This window comes from Anabrus simplex, chromosome 1 (assembly GCF_040414725.1).
Source record: "Anabrus simplex isolate iqAnaSimp1 chromosome 1, ASM4041472v1, whole genome shotgun sequence".
NCBI classification, from domain to species: Eukaryota; Metazoa; Arthropoda; class Insecta; order Orthoptera; family Tettigoniidae; genus Anabrus; species Anabrus simplex.
In genome coordinates this window covers 837,185,486-837,209,387 of record NC_090265.1, presented here as the reverse complement: position 1 = coordinate 837,209,387, position 23,902 = coordinate 837,185,486, and the positions used below count along the sequence as shown (strand labels likewise).

The 23,902-nt window shown below is 39.3% G+C and overlaps 1 protein-coding gene across 1 annotated transcript in view; it reads right to left on the bottom strand.

Moving 5' to 3' along the window:
* The window catches only part of LOC136857204 (serine-rich adhesin for platelets), a 329,451-nt gene that overhangs the window by 182,350 nt on the left and 123,199 nt on the right, over positions 1 to 23,902 (bottom strand). Inside the window, exons 12-14 of the mRNA XM_068224997.1 lie at positions 21,116 to 21,237; positions 13,296 to 13,576; positions 5,003 to 5,343 (exon numbers count right to left, since the gene is read on the bottom strand). Of these exons, the coding sequence (XP_068081098.1) occupies positions 5,003 to 5,343; positions 13,296 to 13,576; positions 21,116 to 21,237 (744 nt within the window). The remainder of the gene's footprint in view (positions 1 to 5,002; positions 5,344 to 13,295; positions 13,577 to 21,115; positions 21,238 to 23,902) is intronic.

Genomic DNA, 23,902 nt, shown 5'->3' with positions numbered 1-23,902 from the left:
ACAGAGATCGCGAATGTTGAACTCGCACCTTCGAGTTTTGACTTGGTCGAAGTTTTGAAAAATGGTGGCCAGAGTCATTCTGTTACAGTCGCACATGACTGAGTATAACCTCCAATTCATTGTCTAAGAGTGTGACCAGAAAATAATGTTTTATAAACCACTGCTCTGAAATGAAAGGCTTTTACTAACATTTGTTTTAGAAAGAGTGATCTGCAATACAGTAATACTTGGATATTTTTATTGGCCCCCGTACATATGTTTTCATATTTGTTATATGTGTTTTTTACACCGTTCGGTGCACTTGTTATTTTATAAGCCCCAGCAGAAAAGGTTTCCATATTTGTTCTCTCGTGTTTCCTGAAAAAGTATGTTTCTTGGAGATGCATCACTTTGGAAATAAGCCCTTCAATTCCCTTAAGTATATTTCCTTTCAGACTCCACCATTGTCCAGTATCAAGTCCAGAATGGGAAAGGAGGAGGGTTAGCTGGCTTGGGAACCAGCTGTAAAAACTGCTCTGGCTTGGCAACCAGTTGTAAAAACTGCTAACGCCGAGTGTCAAGCGGCGGTAAATAACTCGACCCCCCCATAGGGGCCAACGGCTTCAGGCGGATGAGCCCCTTTGGGTGGGGTGATGGTCTCCTCAGTGTAGGAAATGACACTGGAACCCATCATCTGTGTCTTTGGCCCAACAGCAAAACGGACAGAGGAACCTCCTTTTTGTGTTTCTCATTAGTCATGGAGGCGGATGAGGTCATGCCAGACAGACTGGCTGTGAAGGCACAACTCAATGGTATTTCAAGTCTGCAGCAGTCCGTTGCAGTCATGGTACTAGAACCTGCATGTTGCATTTAATTTGTGCCGCAGGGTATAGTTCCAAGATCATAGTGTGTGGGTCACTTCCTTGCAAGCTGCGATCCACCTTAAACAAAATCCCGCTTGTGGCACTTTTTCCTGCTGTCACGTCCTTCAACTCAAGTCCAATGGCAATGGGATAAGGATGGTGGAGGCAGGTTTTCGGGTGAAACTAGAAGCCTCTTGTTTGGACCTGCACGTTGGCAGCAGATGTGTGATGGTCATCTTTCTGAGTCCCTGTGACTACTCAGGAATTCGGTCCTGCATCTGTGTTTGAGCAGGCCTATTTAGGATCACCACTGTCCACCCTGAATGGGGAAGACCCTAGAAAATGTGGGCTAAACATCAGTAGTCACACTCTGAGCTGGCTGGGAGGCTGCACTCAGTGGATCACCCCTTATGCTGTCGAAAAACGAAGATTACCAAAACTTCGATTATAGGAACCTGGAAGTTCAAACCCTACTTGATTTGAAAGACAATAACAGATCTGAGAGAAGAACAGCGCTTGTCACCCATGAGCTTGGACGAATGAATATTGATATTGCTGCCTTAAGTGAAACCAGACTGTCCAGCAAAGGTAAACTTACAGAGTTCAGCTCAGGCTACACAATCTTCTGGAAGAGAAAAGATGAGGGAGAATACCATATTTATGGTGTTGGATTCGCTGTGAAGACCACACTGGTGAATGATTATCAGCTAACTCCAACCGCTGTCAGCGAAAGAATTATGACCCTCCAAAGGCCACTCTCTGAAGCCAAATCTATGACACTCATCTCCGCATATGCAACCATCTTGGATGCTGATGTAGAAGCTAAAGACCAGTTCTACAACCTGCTGAGCACTACCATCACCAAAGTACCACTAAGAGACAAACACTTACTACTTGGTGATTTCAACGCCAGAGTTGGTAAAAATCACCAGTTATGGAGCAATGTGATGGGAAAACGTGGACTTGGCAACTGTAATGCCAATGGTCTACTGCTCCTTGGTTTTTGTGCTGAACATGAACTTTTTGTTACTAATACTCATTTCTGCCTGCCTAATCGCTACAAGACCACTTGGATGCATCCTCGCTCAAACCACTGGTACATCCTTGATTATATCATCACTAGGCAATGTGATAAAAAAGATATCCTTATTACAAGGACTGCAAGAAACATTGATGACTGCTAGACATATCATAAGCTCTTTCTTTGCCAGTTGAAAATATCAATCTGTCGCAAACCAAAAAGATCCATCCACAACCTGCCCAGAAAGAAATTCAATACTTCTAAACTTCAAATTGAATCCATTGCTACAGATTACAGAAGTGCAATATCAAACAAACTGGCTAGTCATCCAGTCAGCAGTGATAGTACAAATCAGAAATTGGTCATACTTCAGAAGGTCATCACTGAGTCAGCCGAGGAAACAATTGGTTTTGTGAAGAAAAAAAGATAAGACTGGTTTGATGAAAATAATGAAGAAATTAAGTGTCTGACCAATGCCAAATGGGAAGCCCATCTATCCTATCTTCAAGATCCGTCTTCCAATGTGAACAAATCACATTTCTTGGAATTTAAATGAAAATCTCGGGCACAAATGAGGGAAATCAAGAATAACTGGTGGCAACAAAAAGCTGAAGAACTGCAAAGACTATCTGATGCCCGTGACCTGCAAAACTTCTATGCTGGCATAAAGGAGGTATATGGCCCAATTCGATCTTCATCAGGGTCATTGAAGACTGCTGACAACTCCATCATTTTAACTGGTAATGGAGAAATTTTAGAGCATTGGAAGGAACATTTCTCTGTGCTTCTAAATTGTGTCTCCACTGTCACTGAGGACTTTCTTTGTAATGTCCCTCAGCAGCCCCAGCAACCATGGATGGCAGTTCCGTCCACATACAGGGACTTCACCAAAGCACTCAATCAGCTAAAACCAAGAAAGGCTCCTGGTCCTGATAACATCCCCCTGGAACTGATACAAAATGGTGGTGTACCCTTGAAGAAATCAACCTCTTGATTTGGGAAACTCGAGAAGTACCTGAAGACTTAAGAATGCTACCATCATCAGTATCTTCAAGAAAGGCGATCATAGTGTATGTGGGAACTACCATGGTATATCGCTTTTATCAATTGCAGGTAAAATTCTCGCAAGGATTCTATTAAACAGGCCAGAGTTATCTCAGAGAGGATTCTGCCTGAGTCTCAATGTGGTTTCCAAACCTCCAGAGGCACAATAGATATGATCTTCTGTGCTAGACAACTCCAGGAAAAATGCAGAGAGCAACAGCAGCCTCTGTATTTGGTTTTCTATGATTTGGAAAAAGCCTTTGATTCAGTACCAAGATCTTCTATGTGGAAAGTATTGAGACATTTTAGATGTCCTGAACGTTATGTGGAATTGGTTCAAGCTCTTCATGATAGCATGTCTGGGCAGATTCTTCACGGTAACTTAGTATTGGATTCGTTCCCAATCACTCATGGATTGAAACAAGGCTGTGTGGTTGCTCCTACACTCTTTGCACTCTACATGGCTGCAATGCTGCATGAATCATCTGCAAACAACTTAGGCATGGAGATTAAATTTTGTTTTGATGCAAGCCTTTTCATTCTAGTAAGACTTCGCTCACAAAGACACACTCTGGTTACCCAGGTGACAGAACTGCACTATGCCGATGACATTACATCTCCTTCTCTAACACCTGCAGAACTACAACAGTCAGTCGACTGCTTTATAACTGCATGTGATCCCTTTGGTCTTGCCATTAATGTGAAAAAAAAAAAGAAGACAAGGGTACTTGCTCAACCTGCCCCAGGATTAACTCTTCTTGAGTTCAGTATCTCCATCTTAGACACAACACTGGAACAGGTTGATCACTTTTCATATCTTGGAAGCATCTTGTCTAAATGGTGTATCTGCAAACAAGACATTGATAAAAGAACTGGGGCTGCTCATGCAGCATTCGGACATTCTTCATGAATAATGACTTAAAACTGCAAAACAAACTCATGGTGTACAAAGTTGTTGTCATTTCCACGCTGATGTATGGCTGTGAAACTTGGACACTCTTATTGCCATGATATGAAAAAACTTGAGTGCTTCCACCAACAGAAAATGAGATACATCTTAAATATTAAGTGGGAGGACTATGTGACCAACATGGCAGTTCTTGACAAAGCGCAGCTAAATAGCATTGAGGAAACAATGATCGCTCATCAACTGAGATGGTTAGGCCATGTTCACAGCATGGGTGATACCAGGCTTCCCTACCAAATTTTTTATGGTGAACTTTGCTCCGGCAGTAGACCTCAAGGAGCACCTCTTAAGCGTTTTAAGGACCAGCTGAAACACATCACGAAGACAACTGGTATAAATATACAGAAATGGGAAGAATGTGCTGTGGACCGTTCACTGTGGCAGAAAACTACATCCAGCACTGTCAACTTGTTTGAAAGAGAATGCTGCAGGAAGAAAATTCCATCAATTGCAACCCCGCCCTCCTGCATCCAATCAGTGTGATTTGTGTGGGCATATGTTTTATGCCAGAATTGATCTGTTTAGTCATCACAAACACATCCATGAACTGAGTTGAACTGGTCATTGCATGCAGGAAGAAGTTATACATACTCGGATTGAGTTACAGCTGACGACGATTTCCTTCCATATTAAACTTTGTATGTCTGTATAGATAGAAATAATAATTGCACTATCATGCTCTAATCAACCTAATGAGAATTTGATCAAATTAAATTGGATATGGATAAATTGCTGGGCAAGTGGAGATCTCCTGTAGCCTAGAGACGGCCAAGAAGACCTTCATCATGTTGTGACTGCAGCACTGAGAAGCAAACAGCATTCATGCCTCCTTGGAGATGAGTTTGTATAGTCATTTTTAAATATTAATTTCTAATTATTTCAATGCATATGACATATGATAAATAAATAAAACATCCTTGTCTATGTCAGCCATTCTTCCTCTCCATTATTTCCTTAATCACATATATGTTGCACGTATACTGTCTTCACTTGATGATCTAATGAGCTGAAGAGTTGTTTGCTTGCATTGTGAACATGTAGCAGTATCAACAAGAGTTTCTTGGCTAATATAATCATAAGTTGTAACAAATCCTCTTTCACACCACTAAGTCTACTAACATTGCTTACCTCTGTTGTGTAGCTGTAGGACTACGACCACCTGTGCCGGCAACTTTACGCCGTGGGCTGTCTCTCACTCGACGATGTCTCCTTGGAGATGACTGCTGTTGGCTTCCTCCCTCAGAAGCAGGGTAGTTGTGGCCGCAGCTAGAGTCATCAGATGTACCCGTATTAACATGATTACTATTTCCAAGAAGCGTGCCTTCTTCAGGTGTGTGTGCTGGTGTACTCCGTTGAGGTGTTCCCCAGTCTTCGGTGCGAAAACCTTCATGCATAGCAGGACTTCGAACCATACCAGGTGTAATGGGTTCTTTGTCTGCTTTCTCTCGGTGGACTTTCTTCCCAACTACCTAGAGAAGACAGGGAGAGTTGAAGCATCCCATACAGTTAATTAGAGATATTAAGTTGCTTATATACTAACATCTCCTACTCTTGCAACAAATAATTGCTCTTAAGTATATTTCCTTCCATATTAAACTCTGTATGTCTGTATAGATAGAAATAATAATTGCACTATCATGATCTAATCAACCTATATAACAAAAAAAACACACACACACGCATGCACGCATGCACGCACGCATACAAACACACACATTTAAGATCACAAGTGTGTTCTCACATCTGGATGGGCAGGTATATCTTCTTTTTCTTCAGTGTTTGTCCCTCATGGGGCTCAGCTACATGAATTCATTGGCTCCATTTAGTGCTACCGTGGGCCATGTCAGGATGAAAATTGACGCTCTTCAGATATTTGTGAAGGGTAACGGCCCATCGCTGTTTTGGTCATCCTTTTGGTTTCCTACTGGCGACTTCTAACATGCAACCCTTGTTCTTAGTACATGTCCAAACCATCGTAGATGATTCTCATGCATTTTATCTTGAATTGGTGCAACGTCAAATCTCTCCATGGTGGATTCATTAGAGATGTGATCTAGTTTAGTGACACCAACTCTCCACCTCAGCATCTTAGTCTCCATGACGCTCATTCTTGTAGTCGGCCAACATTTGCAACCATACATTGCAACAAGTAGACAGTGAGGACCTACCACGAATGACAAGATTCAAGTATCTTGGCTCCACAATCGCTGATTGATTGATTTTTGATTTGAGATTATCTTTCATCCTTCAGTCACAAGTGATGCTGGTCATTGTTCGCCATTTCATCCAGGCTGCGGATATCCTTGCAATGACCTCTTCGACAAGTTGGCCATCATCTGTTATTATGGGGCCAAGATACTCGAACCTTGTCAGTCACGGCAGGTCCTCCACTCTCTACCTGAATGGTTCCGATAGGTTGTGGATCTGACGCCATATATTCAGTCTTCTTTTTATTGAGGTTCAGGTCGTATTGCACCAGCCGATCGTTTCATTCTTGGGTTTGGCATTGTAGATCAACCTGGGTCTCAGAGACCAACGTGACATCGTGTGCATAGAGAAGCGTCTATGGCAAAGGATGGTGCATGTCTGCTATTACAGTGTCCATCACTAGAATGAACAAGAGTAGTGACAGCACTGAATCTTGGTGAATGCCGATGGTGATAGGAAAGTTACTGGATGCTCCTGCGGCAGTCTGAACATAGCTCTGTGCATCTACATAAAGCAGCTGAACCCAGTTGTCAAAGTATTCTGGTATGCCATGCTCTTACCGTGCTAGTCATATGAGGTCATGCGGTAAGCGATCAAAGGCCTTCTCAAGCCCAGGAAAGCTAGATGGACTGGCTTGTTCTTCTCACGTTGCTTTTCAACCAAGAGCTGTGCAGGATGTATTGCAATAGTTGTGCCACAATTCTCCACAAATCCAGCTTGGTTTTTGGAAAGCTCGGTGATCTCATAAATCCTTTTATCAGGAACACATTTAAATACCTTCATCGCATGACACATAAGTCGGATTGGCCATAATCAGTATGTTCAGCTGGGCTCCCCTTCTTTTTGAAGATGGGTACGGTGATGCTCTGTTGCCAGTCGCTCAGTGTCTGACCTTCTTTAATGATCTGCTTGAAGATCATGCTTACCATTCTGCCGCACCCCATTGTTGAGAGTACCAGAGTTCTACTGAAAGATCGTCTAAGCCAACAGCTTTCTCTGGCTTCATTTCTTTCAAAGCAGCCTTGACCTCTTCAGTATTAATGTCTCTGACAGGTTCTTTGACAACAACTGGGAGTGATGGACAGGTATATTAAGAAACTTAATAGTTAGGCCTGGTTTATTCAATCTCAGTTAAAAGAACAATAACATAGTGTTTGTTAACATAGCATTAAAAATTTAGCAGCATGTTAAGATTCTTGCGTTCAACCAAACATTTCCTGATAACTGTTAGCTAACACAGTGTTAACTCTCACAAAAATCACAATCAGTGAGAATCTAGAAGGCAGTGGTAGAACAAATGCAGTTTGTGAGCGTGTTTCAATGCGCTTTTGTTAGAATCACAGCTGTAAAGCAAGGTGCATGATGTCAACATTTATTCAAATTTTTTGTCTTGACCATGCCTTTTTTATTATAATCTATCAGCTTCATTGTAACTTACACAAGTATAAATCATAGGATATAAACTTCATGGTTCCGATCCATATTGAATTGTAATCACAATAATAATAATTGAACTAATATTGTAATGGTCCACCTTTCAATACTTTATAGCCTATATAGTATATATTATATACTCTCACAAAAGTTACAATCACTGAGAATCTAGAAGGCAGTGGCAGAACAAATGCAGTTTGCGAAGTGTATACTATACTATATATATATAGTATTGAAAGGTGGACCATTACAACATTAGTTTAATAATTATTATGTGACATAAGTAAAAAGTCAAGAATATTCCACCTAATCAATACTTTCTTATATGAGGTGTCTAAAATATTTCAGTCACAGTACCAGTTTTGACCCATTATTTAGGTCATCATCAGCTGCCACATGCCATTATTATATTATTATTCATCATTAGGGCCACTAAGGACCGTGAGATCTCAACTGTTTGTCTTCTTGCGGGCCCACCAGGTTTTCATCCTTTCGGAGTGTGCTTTCTTCCATGCATCAGAATGGACATGCTTCAATCAAGTTGGGACTTCTTCTTGGTGAACCTGTCTAACTTTGTGTTTGAGTTATGCTCAGAGTTGAATGTCTGTTTTGAGATTCCATAGTTTAAAAGATCTTTACCAATCTCCACCAACCAATCAAAAATCGTTTTGAGACTTCTGAAGTAGGATAACAAACGTTTACAGATTCTTTCAGCTGGCAATCTGAAGAGGTGAGCGTAAAATGTTATCTTTTTCCACATTACACTTGATATCTTTTCAGTGTGGATGTATATTTCTAACTTGCTACGAAGTCTGTAAACACCATCTTTGAGACTGGGACCAATAAATTTTTGGATAATCCTCCTTTCCTCAACTGACAGTTTTTCAAGCAGGCTATGTATTCGAAGTGTTAAATATTCTGCTAATAATAATATTCTGTCTAATTACAGTTTGATAATGTCAAATTTTTGCATTTCAAGAGATGGACATTTTGTTATATACATTATGCGCTCAAAAGTATCTGGACACCCCCAAAAACGTTTTTTATCTTAGGTGCATTGTGCTGCCACCTAATGCCAGGTACTCCATAGCAGTGACCTCAGTAGTTATTCGACATCGTGAGAGAGCAGAATGGGGCGCTCCGTGGAACTTACGGACTTCGAACGTGGTCAGGTGATTGGGTGTCACTTGTGTCAGAAGTCTGTACGCGAAATTTACACACTCCTAAACATCCCTAGGTCCACTGTTTCTGATGTGATAGTGAAAAGGAAATGCGAAGGGCCACGTACAGCACGAAAGCGTACAGGCCGACCTCATCTGTTGACTGACAGAGACTGCTGACAGTTGAAGAGGGTCATCAAGTGTAATAGGCAGGCATCTATCCAGAGCATCACACAGGAATTCCAACCTGCATCAGTATCCACTCCAAGTACTATGACAGTTCGGCAGAGGTGAGAAAACTTGGATTTCATGGTCGAGCAGCTGCCCATAAGCCACACATCACGCAGGTCAATGCCAAACGACGCCTCGCTTGGTGTAAGGAGCGTAAACATTAGACAATTGAACAGTGGAAAAACGTTGTGTGGAGTGACGAATCACGGTACACAATGTGGTGAGCCGATGGCAGGGTGTGGGTATGGTGAATGCCCAGTGAACGTCATCTGCCAGCGTGTGTAATGCCAACAGTAAAATTTGGAGGCGGTGGTGTTATGGTGTGGTCGTGCTTTTCATGGAGGGGGCTTGTACCCCTTGTTGTTTTGCGTGGCACTATCACAGCACAGGCCTACATTGATGTTTTAAACACCTTCTTGCTTCCCACTGTTGAAGAGCACTTTGGGGATGGCGATTGCATCTTACAACACGATCGAGCACTTGTTCATAATGCACGGCCTGTGGCGGAGTGGTTACCTGACAATAACATCCCTGTAATGGACAGGCCTGCACAGAGTCCTGACCTGAATCCTACACAACACCTTTGGGATGTTTTGGAATGCAGACTTCGTGCCAGGCCTCACCGACCAATCGGTACCTCTCTTCAGTGCAGCGCTCTGTGAAGAATGGGCTGCCATTCCCCAAGCAACCTTCTAGCACCTGATTGAACATATACCTGTGAGAGTGGAAGCTGTCATCAAGGCTAAGGGTGGGTCAACACCATGTTGAAGTCTAGCATTACTGATGGAGGGCGCCACGAACTTGTACATCATGTTCAGCCAGGTGTCTGGATACTTTTGATCACATAGTGTTTGTTTATTATTATTATTATTATTATGATTATTATTATTATTATTATTATTATTATTATTATTATTATTATTATTATTATTATTATTTTGATTTGGCCAGCTATGGACCATGCCATTTCAATTGTTTTCTTCTATGATCTTTAACCATTGCCTGTTATTCCTGCATTTTTCTTCATTGAGCTTCCTTTCTCTCTTCAGTCCACTTCTAGTCTGTTTTCATTTGGGACATTTTCTGGAAACTATGGTGTCCTCCAAGTTTCTTTTGAAGAGGATCACATTTCAGGATGTCATCAATCCTCGTTTCTTCTGAGGTGGAGAACCAGGCTCCTTCAGTCTTCTTATCCAGAAAGTAGGAAAAGATCCAATTGCACAGTCTATCTGAATGCATTCGTGTCAGGTGATTGTAGAACACAATCCTCCTTTCATGAACAGTGACCGTTATCTTTTCCACATGGGAATATCACTCCTGATTGTGGCTTTTTCTGTACTCACCATTTTCTTTGACCAGGCTGAGGACTTTCTTCAGGATATTCCTTTCCTTGGCTTCTAGATTTTCTACCAAACATTTTTTATTCATTGTAAAGCTTTCTGCTATTTGTTCCTTTCCATTTCTTGTACTGATCCAGCCCATTCTCTTGTTGTGTGTTTGTCCCATGTTCCTAGTCTTTTACTACATGTATCAATCTTTATCTTTGTCTTTGTCTCTTCCCTTCTTTATTTGTCCAGCTTTCTTCTTATCTTACACTCTTCCCATGAAGAGTGAAGATTTTTTGAAATGGACCTCAGTGACCTGATGAAAAACTGGGAAGTAGTAACAACCTTGTTAGGGAATGAGAAGAAACATGTAGATGTAGAAGAAATGATACAGGAATAGCACATCTATGCAAAGATAGCAATGTATGAAGATTGTCGTTCTCTATATGCGATTTTCTATTTTACGCAATAAAAATATCACACGAGAACACTTTTACGTATTCTAAAAACAACTTTATTATCGCTACGAACTTATCCTGTCAGAAGAAGAAAACATTCAGTGCTTCTCTCAGAATACAAAACGAACAATCGCTCTCTAAAACAATCTACATAGAATTTATACATGTCTTACATCAGAGATCTAATGGTGCTGTTCCTTGACGCCATATTGGAAGTCTGTGTGTCCGTACGTCCGCACGTTATACGTCCATGGACACTAAACATAAATATAATAACATAATAATTTCGGCTCATCATAAAACTTCAAAATACGAGTATTGAAGGTTTTATCCAAATTAGGATACCTGTCCTACGACAATTATCCCCCCCTAAAACCTTCAATACTGATTCCGGACCTTCTCTTCTCCAGGTCCCAAATTACAACTAGTCGTCTTGTTATCTATGTCTTCAGCTATTCCATCCTCCAGAACAGGTATCAGTGTATGTTGATCCTCTCCGAAGTCCGTACTCCTCCGGGACCCCCTAGAGAGTGCCCACTCTCCGGTCCCTCCGCTATCCTGTAGTGGTCGAGATAACATCTTCTCCTTGAGAAACCTCACTGCCATTTCAGTCGTCTTTTTTCTTTTTCTTGGAAGATTTACCTGTTGTATCTTCTGAGCTTTTCTCACCATCCTTCTCACTTTTTTTTTTATTTTCCGCTGTTTTACTATCTGACTGATCTTTCTCTCCAGATGTCTTTCAGGACCTTGCTTCTTTTTCAGAATCTTTCTTGCCAACTTTTTCTGATGGAGTCTCTCAGCCTCTTTTCTAAGAAATCTATCTTCACGATAACGTACATATCGCCGTAAGCGTGCCCTTGAGTGATAATGGATGGTTAGAACACTCTCTTGTTCTTCATACAATGACAAGTAGGTACGACACCAATCATAGTAATACACCCCCACCTTCCGGGCATATTCAGCACCTATGGTTTCAGTTTTGTCTTCAGATTTGGGTGCGATTTCCTTCTCTTCTTCTCCCCCGGCTTTCTTTTCAGCTTTTCCATCTCCTCCGCTTTCTCCTTCCTTACTACCAACAGAACCTACTGAATCAAGAATCATAAAGTTGACAAGGTTGAGCTCCTTTACATCATCTTTTCCACCACTCTCTTCATCGTCACTCTTGGATTTGTCGGCCAAGAGAGCCTTGAACTTGATGTGATCTAAGGAACACAGATGATGTTCATAAGACATTAGTGTATTGAATCTTTGTTTACATACCCGGCAGTATGGATTCAAGAATTTCACCATATTCTCATGATCCTCAGAAGTCATGTGTGTTGATTTGGGCTGCTTGTAATTGAGCTTACAAATGGCACAGAACTTCGTTCTATCAGACAGTGTATGCCGGAACTCTTCAGTTTCATCTAGCATGCGGTGCTTTTGACGTTGATTCATACGCATTCGCTGCAAGGTCTGCTTATGTAGTAATGATTGTTTCCTCATGACATTTATGTGTTTAGGTGAAGAGAGGTGCATTTTGTACTCCCGTACTGTGTCACATTGTATTAAGCAATGAGGACAGGGCAGATCATACGCAGGTTTCTTTCGTTGATCTTCTTCAGTTGCAGAATGAGCATCGAAATCTTGATCTTTTGCATTGTTAGCCTCTGAAATGGTTTTCTCTTCGTCTTTCTTCTCCTTGACTTCGTTTTCCAAGGTGTTCATATCACTTACTACTTTATCTACCGGTACATCTAATTCTACGCTGTTGTTTTGGTCATTAATTTTGGAAATATCCTCTTTCAGATCTCTTACCAAGGAATCGATTCGGCCTTTTATCTCTTCAGATTGTGTCCTGATCAAGGTAGTTAGTTGCGTAAGCATCCGGTCGTTGGCTTCGTTCTCCGAGACAACTTCAAAATCGAAACTACCTGGGTCTTCCTCATTTTCTATCAGATCCCGGCGTAGTCTCTCTTGTAGTTCCGACTTGCTCCCATCCGTCGGTAACCCTCGGGATATCAGCACCTTTCGTACAATCACTACGGTCATTTGATCAATCTTCATCATTAAACTTCGAAAGTCCTGTCACGGTCGCCAATTTGTCGTTCTCTATATGCGATTTTCTATTTTACGCAATAAAAATATCACACGAGAACACTTTTACGTATTCTAAAAACAACTTTATTATCGCTACGAACTTATCCTGTCAGAAGAAGAAAACATTCAGTGCTTCTCTCAGAATACAAAACGAACAATCGCTCTCTAAAACAATCTACATAGAATTTATACATGTCTTACATCAGAGATCTAATGGTGCTGTTCCTTGACGCCATATTGGAAGTCTGTGTGTCCGTACGTCCGCACGTTATACGTCCATGGACACTAAACATAAATATAATAACATAATAATTTCGGCTCATCATAAAACTTCAAAATACGAGTATTGAAGGTTTTATCCAAATTAGGATACCTGTCCTACGACAAGATGCAAAGATTGTCCTTGTTCTCTTGTGTTTTTACGTTAGTCCTTGACTCCTACTCTTCCGAGGATGACCTATCATTGTGTCTCTTGGGGCTGGAAGTTGAGAAAAAAAATTAATTAGAGAAAGATATCATTACTCACCTGTATTGCTCCAGGAAGCACTGGTACTCCCGAAGGTGGTCTTCGGTGATGCTGTACAGGGCTGCTTCGGGACTTTCCTTTCCTTACTGTTGTAGGTCTTTCTTTATCCTTAAGGAGTTCACCCTCCCCTGCTGATGCTTGAGCTTCAGGTGATGACTTTTTCTCTCCACGTCTACCATTCTTGACCTCCTCTTTACTTGATCTTTCACTTTTGTTGGACTTTTCACTCTTTCCTGATGAACGTCTGCTCCATGTATCTGAATCTCGACGAGGAGGCTGGGCTGAAGTAAGAAAGGTTAATTATATCTCAATTATCTAATCACAAAGTTAAATACAGTATCCAAATCACTGTTGCACAAGGTGGTCTTGTTAACTTGTCAAGTTTGGGCATACTAAAAAGTAATAACAAAAAATAGTTTTACATGACTGTTGGTATGTTGATCATAGCTACGGGACCTCCAGTTTCATGTGGAATCTGAACCACAGGCATATGACTTTACATATAAAAAATTCCAAGTGTATTGACTGGGATTTAAACTATGGCTACTTAGGTGAGAAGCCAGTGACAATAACACATGGCTATAACAACCCAATTTTAACCTTGTCCTTAAGGTTTAAAATAGACCTATACATATTACCTTACAATGTGTACATATTTCTAATACCTAATGAACATACAGCATTATCACCATCTTTTAAGAAAAGATGAAACCCTGTGGCAGGTATAGTCCATTAAGTGCCACTGCCTAGTTAGATGGCCTGCAAATATTGACATTTCACATGGCCCACGAGATGACTTCCTCAGCCATATTACTAGGGCCTAGATTCATATGCCCTAAAAACTCCAAAAATATGCATGCAAATATGCACTAAAATTGTTGAAAATATGTACAAAACTATGCACTAAAAATCAAACAAAATGCAGTTACCGAACGCATTATTTAATTTTAACTCAGTGTTAAATTGACAAACATGTTTCATACCTTGAAAAATGATGCATGGCAGTAGGTTATCAACAGTTTTTCAATGTTCTCAGGGGTCAATGACTTTGTGTTGTCAGACATAATTCATTTATATACTGAAAATGATTGTTCTACATTGACGGACGTAACTGGGCAATATTTGTACACTGGCACTGACTGCTCAGAACATTCTTCTGGCAAAGACTGCCTGATTCCACTTATGTAGTTGCTTATGTATTGAATCTTCTTCAGTCTTGGGTTTGAGTCCAACACTGTACTGAGTTTCCTTTTTTAACTTTTTCTCCAGTGTCACCATGGGCACCATTTTAAAAACTGGTGGTGTTTTGAATTAATTCAAGGGATCCGTGTAGGAGTGCACCATAAGTTTCTAGGCCCTTAATCGCCTTCAAAATTGACAAATAATGCACATGGTTGAAACTGATATCTTTATATACAGTTTCAGATTCAAATGCACACTTTGCTTCACAAACACATGCAGTATGACTATCAAGACTTTTAACTACATCTTTCACTTGATTAAAGTTCTCCTGGTAGAACGACACTGCAGATAACCAAGTTCTGTTTCTTGCGAGAATAGGTTCCGGCAGATGAGAAACCTGAGACAGATGAGTGTTCTACAACTGTACATGAGCCGGTGCTCTTAGGAACACTTGAAATTACTTCTTTGACAAATGGAAAGAGGGTACATATTTCTTCTGCAATACAATGCAATCCATGCACCAGACATGTGACATGGATGAGATTTGGAAAAAATAATCAAAGAGACTGACCTTCTTTCATCATATACGATGCTGCATCTGTGATTAACAATCACTCTCCGATTCACTAGGCCACAGAAGTAGCAGGGAATCATTAACAAATCTTGCAACTGGGGCATGGTTGGTTTTTTTCTAACACACTGCATGGAAGTAAACAAGATTTGCTGGGTCATTCCGGACATAATTTACCCATTGTGAAGTTGGCAATGTATCGACCACACGAATTGGTTGTTTCATCTACAGATATGTGGACACAGTTCCCTCCCATGTATATCAGATCATATCAAATCAACAACAGAAGTGTGCAGCGAAGGTAAAAAATAGTTCTTCCTTAGGGCAAGTTCATCTTGTATGCTTTGATTAGCCCAATACTTTTCAAGAAACGAGCGCAGATGTGGATTACAGTAAAACCTCGTTAATTCGAAGACGTTGGGACTCAAAAATCGGACTTCGAATTACGTGATTTCGAATTAACCGCCAATTCGCAATTCAGAAGTACCAACCCTTGCCGCGTTACAAAATATTCTAAGGCCCGTTACAGCATGCATTTAACCTTGATTCACAGTTTATACCTTTCAAATGCCATAAAAAAAGAACTATTTCCAAAATGTATCCAAGAAGGTGCATTTACAGTATTCAAATAATACACTCGGATATCTCACTGGTAAACATAACCTCACGCAACGAAGGAAAGAAAAAAAAAAGCACGATTCAAAGACGAGGAGAAATCTATGCTCGCTCCCATGTGCAAGTGCTTTATTAATTGGATTACTATACTGTATGGATTTTAGATGCCTTGTATTTACACAGAAAGTACCCGATGCCCTTAAAATCGAACTTTCGTATGACTCTATCTGACTCTATCCTTGTACGATTTCCCGCCAAGGCACTTCTCTCGTACTTCAGAAATGTAAACACTTGCCGCGTCACGAAGTATTCTAAGACCCATTAATACATGCAATCACCTCGATTCACAGTTTAAACCTTTCAAATGCTATGGAAAAAACTATTTCCGAAATGTATCCAACAAGGTGCATTTACAATGTTCAAATAATGCACTTGGATAAATCACTGACAAACATAACTTCACGCAACGAAAGAAAAAAAAATCGCACAATTCAAAGACGAGGATAAATTATGCCGGTTCCCCTGTGCAAATGCATTATTTTTTGGATTTCTTTACTGTTTGCATTTTTATTATAGATGCTTTGTACTGGCATGGAAAGTGCCGGACGCTCTTAAAACATCGTGTCTTATCGAAGTTTCCTATGACGAGGGAATAAAGTATCTCGCTTCCATGTGCATGGAAACGCACTGCTATGACCCCCATCCCTCACACTGTACGATTTCCAGGCTAGCAATTTCTCCTTTAAAACAATAAGACCGTTTGGGCTCGCATTAAAATAAAGCAATGCAGTTTCACCGCCATGTCAATATTGTTCGGTGCCTACGAATTCATTATATTTGCCACGTTTTTTCGTCAACTGTCGGCATCGCCAATGTTCGCGGATTCTGTTTTCCCGCACACTGCGTGTTGCGTGATATTACGGCGTTCCTTAAAAGGTTGAACAAACAAGAATTCCGATTTCATTCAACTTAGCAATCATGAAGCGCACTGTTGACCCACCGAAGTGAGTGTAAGTGCGGAAAGCTACCCCTCCACGTTCCGGAACGCGCGTTCTATTATGACGCGGAGCGGATAAATTTCGAGTTGAAATTACTCTGTAACATACTATTGTTTTAAAATGTAAAGGCAATTTCGAATTAAAAGTCTGAATTTCGGTAATGGGGCCGACATTGTACTTCGAATTACGAATTATCCGTATTTCGAATTAAACAATTGAAATAACATGCAAAACTGTATCTCATGTTTCCGGGAACGAGAGCTTCTTCGAATTAGGCGGGATTTTGAATTAACCGATTTCGAATTATCGAGGTTCTACTGTATTCAATTTATGTAGCGGAATGTTGCTGCATACAAAAGCTTTAAACATATCAGCGGAAAATGTACTAACTTTACACCATGTTTTCATGTCAGTTAAAAGTAGTTGTTGAGTATTCTTACTCCATTCTTTTAATCTGAGATATGAAGTTGTTTTCAAATGCTGTTCAATTTGAAATTTTTTATTGCATTTTACACTCTTGTCACACACTTGACAGTACACTACATCACCTTCACTTGTATGGTCAATATTGCGTGATATCCACTGTTAAATTAAAAATAAAAAAGACCTAGAGCTCTTATCTTTAGGCATTTTTACAGTTTTATCTGGTGAAACACTGCAATAGACGAACGGCAAGTTAGCAGATGAACGCACTTGTTTAAGCAAACCTTGGGAGGCTACTATAAGGAGAAAGGAATGTCAGAAAGAAGGAAATAGTTGTTCTGAAATGGGCTTGTATTATGACACTGAAAGCCCTTTATTTGATCAGCAAGGGTCTTGTGTTGCCAAGGGATGTACAACATATAAAGTTCATTAGATATTTCATTTCATTGAGAAATCTCAGAGATAATCGATGATACATAAGAGAAATATGTCTGTATATGCACTAACGTTCAAAATATGCATTTGCATATGCGCATATGAATTTTTAAAATATCCAGGCCCTACATATTATTCAGCTTTCTTCAGCAAGTCTCCTGCATCCTCAGTTAAACTCATGAGGCTGAGTGAAACCCGTTCGAGCGCAGGATTAAAATCCTTAGAAAAACCAGGAACAAATGCAAGGCCTACAGATAAAAGGCATGCATACTACCTGTATAACCCACACTGAAATATTTTATGATGTACCAATATGTTGGATTTAGAAGGAATGTATATCTTTTTGTCTCCTTCCTGCTATACTTAAGTTTGATAAATTCATGTATGGCTTTCAAGGAAAACAATTTAAGTATTGATCCACAGGGACAGTTTGAAATGACTATATCAAGCAGAACCATATTTATCCAGCTCTCAGTTAACCAAAGTCCAGTGAATAATAAAAGAGCATCACCTGCTGCCGAGCCTCCGTGCACAGCGAGCGGAGTGAGTGGAGTGCCTACATTAAGCCTATGCGCAACATTGTACAATACACTGTAATAAGTCCAGAACAATGCATGGTGTGACTAGAATTGTATAGAGAATTTGTTACATTGTAACTAGACTATTGGAGACTCTCAAATTTATGAGAAAATATGTTGTGTCATAATCTTCTAGAAGCCTGGCCAGGCAATGTATATATAAGAAGCAGTCTTGGTAGTAGACTTGAGTTGTTTTGATGTGGCTTGTGTTGAAGTCATGTTAGCCGAGTATTTGAAGTCAAGTATGTGAACTGGTTTTGTTTGGTTGGTAGTTGACATGCATCTGTTGCAGTCTTCTTCTGATTTTTCGTAGTAGTGTTTTGTTTATTATTACAGCTTATTAGTGCATGTATGTAGAAGATGTAAATATAATTTGTGAATAAAATAGCGTACACAACTGACAGCATCTTGTGTGTGTCTTTGTGAATACATCAATCTACAGCAAAATTTACTTTTCCTGTCCTTTTTCCCAGTTTATTGGGGTCAACATTTTATGTAGTTTGGCTCAGTATTATGAACAGGTGCCCAACCCGACACCAATTCTCTGTTGAGGGATGTATTCACTGTTGGGTGTTTCTGTGGTGGTTGTTAGTGTGCTGTGTTGCATTGTGTGTTGATGAAGAGGTATTTATTAAGAAAAACATGAACACCCAGTTTCCACGCCAGAGAATTAGCCATATACAATTAAATTCCTTGGCCTGGCTGGTTTAAACCCAGGGCCCTTTGAACTGAAGTCCAGTAAGCTAACCATTCAGCCAAAGAGTGGGACCATCTGTAGCAAAATGATAACATCAAATCTGCCTCATGTTGATAATGACATTAAAAAAGAAGATTTGCAAGTATACTGCAAGGTTGGTGATGCAAACACAGATCAGTTAAAAAAAGAATGAGAACCAAGACAATTGAGGTAACTGATGACAAATTTTTAATATGGAAGAAAAGTGGAATAATAGATCTTTTATTATTATACATTGGGAAGACATTTCTGTCAAAAAGTGGAGCCAGGTTAAAGAACAACGAACTATTGACAGACATTAAGTAATCAAATACAATTAGAATGTAGAATGCATGACTGTAGAATTCTAATAGTTTTCAAATTTTATCTCCCCTTGTAAAATCCAAGATTTTGATAATTCAAGGCCAAATTCAATTTAAGCTTTTGAAATGCCACCATGGCATATATACAGCTCAGTAGAAACTTGATTATCTGGACTAACTGGTACTAGAGGTCACAAGCAAATATCTGGATAATTGAATTGACAATTTTATGAACAATTATGAATTCAAAATTTTAAAAATTTAAGATTGATGCACATACCATATTTACTGATGTATTAGACCCCCTGTTTTTTTGAGACGAAGAAAATGAAAACTAAATCTCGCATCCAAGACCCACAACGTAATTCGAGAGAGGAACAACGATTCCGCTTTGAAACAGTACAAGTCTTATGGTAGCTCTGATGACAATGCGTAAATTTGTGAATAGTTTCATCCGTATGACCCACACAATGAAAACACGTGTCAAAGTCATGCGGTACATTGTGTCCGCCTCGGTAGCATAGGCCTACTGCAGCTCTGATGATGTCGCACAATTAGGTCAATAGTTTTGTATCCGACCCGTGCATTGCAAGCACATATCAGTCATGCTTTATGTCTGTGTTATGTCATTAATAATGTCCACCAGCGTAATGGTAGCACAATTTACCTGCTGTTCTCGGGAGTCCAAGTTAGATTCCTGGTACCGTACTGCTAGAGATTTACGTCTCCTCCACTGGGGGCATGTTTGCTATTAATATAGCAGGCGAGATCACTAACAAAGTGATCATTTAATATCTCGTAACTCGGGCCAAAATAGGTATTTTTCGGAGGGAAGTAGGTTTAAAATGTGATAAAAACTATCCAATTATAATGATTGTTTACTCACCAACGTACCTAATAAATAATAATAATAATAATAATAATAATAATAATAATAATAATAATAATAATAATAATAATGATTTTATGTCCTAACTGGGAATATCAGAGACCATCTCCAGAAACCATTTGGGAATACATTCACATGGTTTGGACTCTATAGTCAGGAACAAAACTGTTTTTAAAAGGTTAAAAAGAAGACGGGACGACGGGACCTCGAATGCTCTCGATTGCAGTGCATAGCTGACATGACTGACGAGATGGCACTGAAAATGACGTTACTTGGAACGATGACACGCCGGTAGCAGGGAAGTTGGCAGTGAAAGACGATAATTCAAATGAAAGCAGTGATCAGGTTTACTTAGTGGTAAGCCTACTGCTCAGCTGACAGAGACAAATGACTGGCTATTAAGTTCTTTTGTATCAATATTGCATAATATGATAGTACGATACCCTTATCCCTTTTCTCTACAGGGTTGAGCGTGAAGTGAGACGAATCTTCATAGCGAGATTAATGAGATTAAACGAACGACGTGATATGAGTAACTAAAACCGATTATATTTACTTTATATGTAGGCCTAAAAGACGTGTTCACCATTTATTGTCTTTTTAAATTCAGAAATACTGCCTTCCATCCAAAATAGCCAGCATAACTCAAATACATTTGTAAGTTTGTTAAATAGTAGTATAGAATTATAGGTCTTTATAGCCTAGAAGTCATGTGTTCACTGCAAAAATTTGAGGTTAGTGCATATTGGATGCCCCTTTACATATTTTTGGATGTGAAAGTGGGAAAAAGGGGTCTAATAGCGAGTAAATACAGTAGATGCAGTAAACATACAGTACAATATACAGTAAATAAAAATTTATGAACAATTATGGAGCCTCAAAGCTTAAATCTAGCATGGTTTGAAGAAATCATTAATTCTCCATTTGTTGGATAGTCTTAATCTTTTTTGTGTGGGCCAAAAAAAAAATCCAAACAAACCTCTTCATGTACCGATAATTGAGAATGTGAGAGAGAGAGAGAGAGAGAGAGAGAGAGAGAGAGAGAGAGAGAGAGACACCATATACATAGCATATTAAAAAATGCAACAAACCTGCTGTTGGTGGTGATTCTTCACCCTCCTTGTCCATGATGGGTGAAAAATCTAATTTGAAGGCTTTCTTCTTACGACGCTTCTCCTCATCTGTCCATTCTTTCCTCTCAGTACCAGAGACACTGTAAAAGATATGATCATGTAATCATTTTTTTTGTCAAATACACTGTATTACAATTTTTGTGATCCATAGAGTATTGAGTGAGTGATTACAGAATGAATTATTTAGTTATTATATAGGTGGTCTGCTTAGAGAATTCTAAATCAGTGTTCAAGGAGGAAGTTCCATAATGTTATACTCCAACCCTGTGTCTCAAAATACACATAATGAATGAAATCACTACAGTATAAACCATATTAAGAGCTAAAATATACTTGGTTGGCTTAAGTCTATAGGTTTTATTTCTATAGTAGCCTGCCTGATGGCCACAGTTTTCATGGTCTGACATGGTGGTTAGATGGTTTGAGTCCCATTGATGGAAATATTTTCACCAGCAGAATAGGAGAGATGGTTGTATACAATTTCAAATTACTAGATTGTGTGACAAAAGCCTGGATTCAATTCCAAACCTCTCTGCAGTGTTCATATGGAATGAGGGCATATGACACTATTGATGGTGATTCGCCCGTCGCATTGGGATGTTAAGCTTTGAGCAGACCACCTAGTGTTATTCAACAGAAGTAGGCTATCATAAGCAATAAGTTACACACTGATCCATATTGAAATACAAATTACAAATTGGAAAGCAAAAAGCTAGAATTGTTCAATCTATTCAATACTTTCTTGATATAAAGGCTATATTAAGTTTTGATCTTCCCATGAAATCATCTTCAGCCAAAAATTATGTAAACTTGACAAGTCATGATAAAGAAACATATGAATGTTTGTATTTATGTATTTATTTGTCTTCTTTCAAGTGGTAAAGTTAGGGTGCATAGCCCTTTCTTACATTTAACCACACTTTCACAATACTTTTCTACAGATATATTAAGTTATAATTTAGTAGAATTGCATTATGTTAACACACACGCTATCACTCTCACTCACATTTAGAAAGGAATTAAAATATTATGCTGTACATTAACCAATATGAAATAATATTGCTCAAACACACACACACATAAAATAAATGCACAATCAACTAGGCCTACATATACCAGAAAAACACAGTTTATCGCTATTCACACACTCAACTGTACAGTGCACACATCAGTTGGTAGCTTTCAACAGGTAATCTCGGCAAGATCTCTTAAATTTAGTTAATGAGTCACCTTCCCTGACACTGACATGTGGAATTCCAAAGTCTGGAACCGGTCATAGTAAAAGAATTGTTATGTGCAGATGAATGGTGATGAGGAATTGCAAGGGATGTATGTATTGTGAAAGTAAGGGTATCAGTGGTCATAGCCTATGCTAGGAACTGTCCCAGCATTCGCCTTAGTGCAGAAGAATTGAAAACCATGGAAAATAATTCTCAGGACATCCAAAGGTGGGGATCTGTCCTCCCCTGTTCATCTCCTGAATGCAGAGCTGTAGAGCCATGGTAGAGCCGTAGCCACAGGTAAGCTGAAGCCTACTTTGCTCAGTTGGATGGTAGGAATGCAGCGCTGTAGAGCAACGGTCCAACCGCGGGTACTGGTACAGTCGAAGTTACTCTGCTTGATTGGTTGGTCAGCTATGGCCACTGGTACAGTTGAAGCCAACTCTAGATCCGCTGACCAAAATAAGATTAACCCAATGACAGGTCACTGTTCGAAGAGGGAGGAACAGAATGTCTTCATACACTATCTGCAAATCCAACTCCTTCCTCATGAATCCCAGTTATTCTACAACCATTTTTGAGGGTTGTTGGTTAAACTAGAGACACCTATTTTTCATGGAGCGCAAAATTGTGAACATTTTGCAAAATTTTAGAAATTTGGCCCAAAATGCAAATAGGCAAATGCCTTTAAGAAAAACTATGAAATAACTGAATAAATGATGTGGAATCACTCTTTGATCAAACGTAATGGAATATGACTTGATGAAGTCTCTCATCTAATAAAGTAAATTCTCACTGTACTAGAAATTTCAATATCAGAATATCTTGAAATTACACAATGTTTAGGAATCTAGCTGGTATTTCATGTAGAGCAGGTAAATATATTGATGTGATTGCCATTATTTTCTCCCTGAAATCAGAATGTGAGCATTTTGTTGAAGCTTTATGGACCCCAGTCAGTACCAGTAATGCTGATAGGGAGAGGTCATTTTCAATGCACTGTAATATAATGTCTGACAGGAGAACAACTCTGACTCCCAGTAATCTCTGTATTTTTTAGACTAATGTGTAAATTATATACATACAGTAGGCTAGGTCATACTTATTAAAGTGACAGGATATTTTGTTTTCATACATTCAGGCTTTGATATATGTAACGTGTTTTTAGCAGGAACATGTTTCTTGTACATATGTGAAATAAACTATGATGCGTTTACTGAAAATATGCTGTCAACTACATTTTGTTTTAGCTTCATTGCAGGAAAGTGGATATACAATTTAGCAAAATTATTGATAAAATAAAATAAAATAGTGAGAAATATTCCAAAATAACTTTTTTAAGTGACGAAATTATTCAAAATTTTCCACCACAAACTGGTGCCTCTAGTTATAACAGTTTCATACTTCTAAATACCATTTTAGTTGTTCTTTGTCTGGGCTTTTTTTATAGTCAAATAAAGTTGGCAACACTGCTTGGAAACAGAAGGCCAACAACTAAAAATGTAAATTTTTGTCCTTGTCCAGA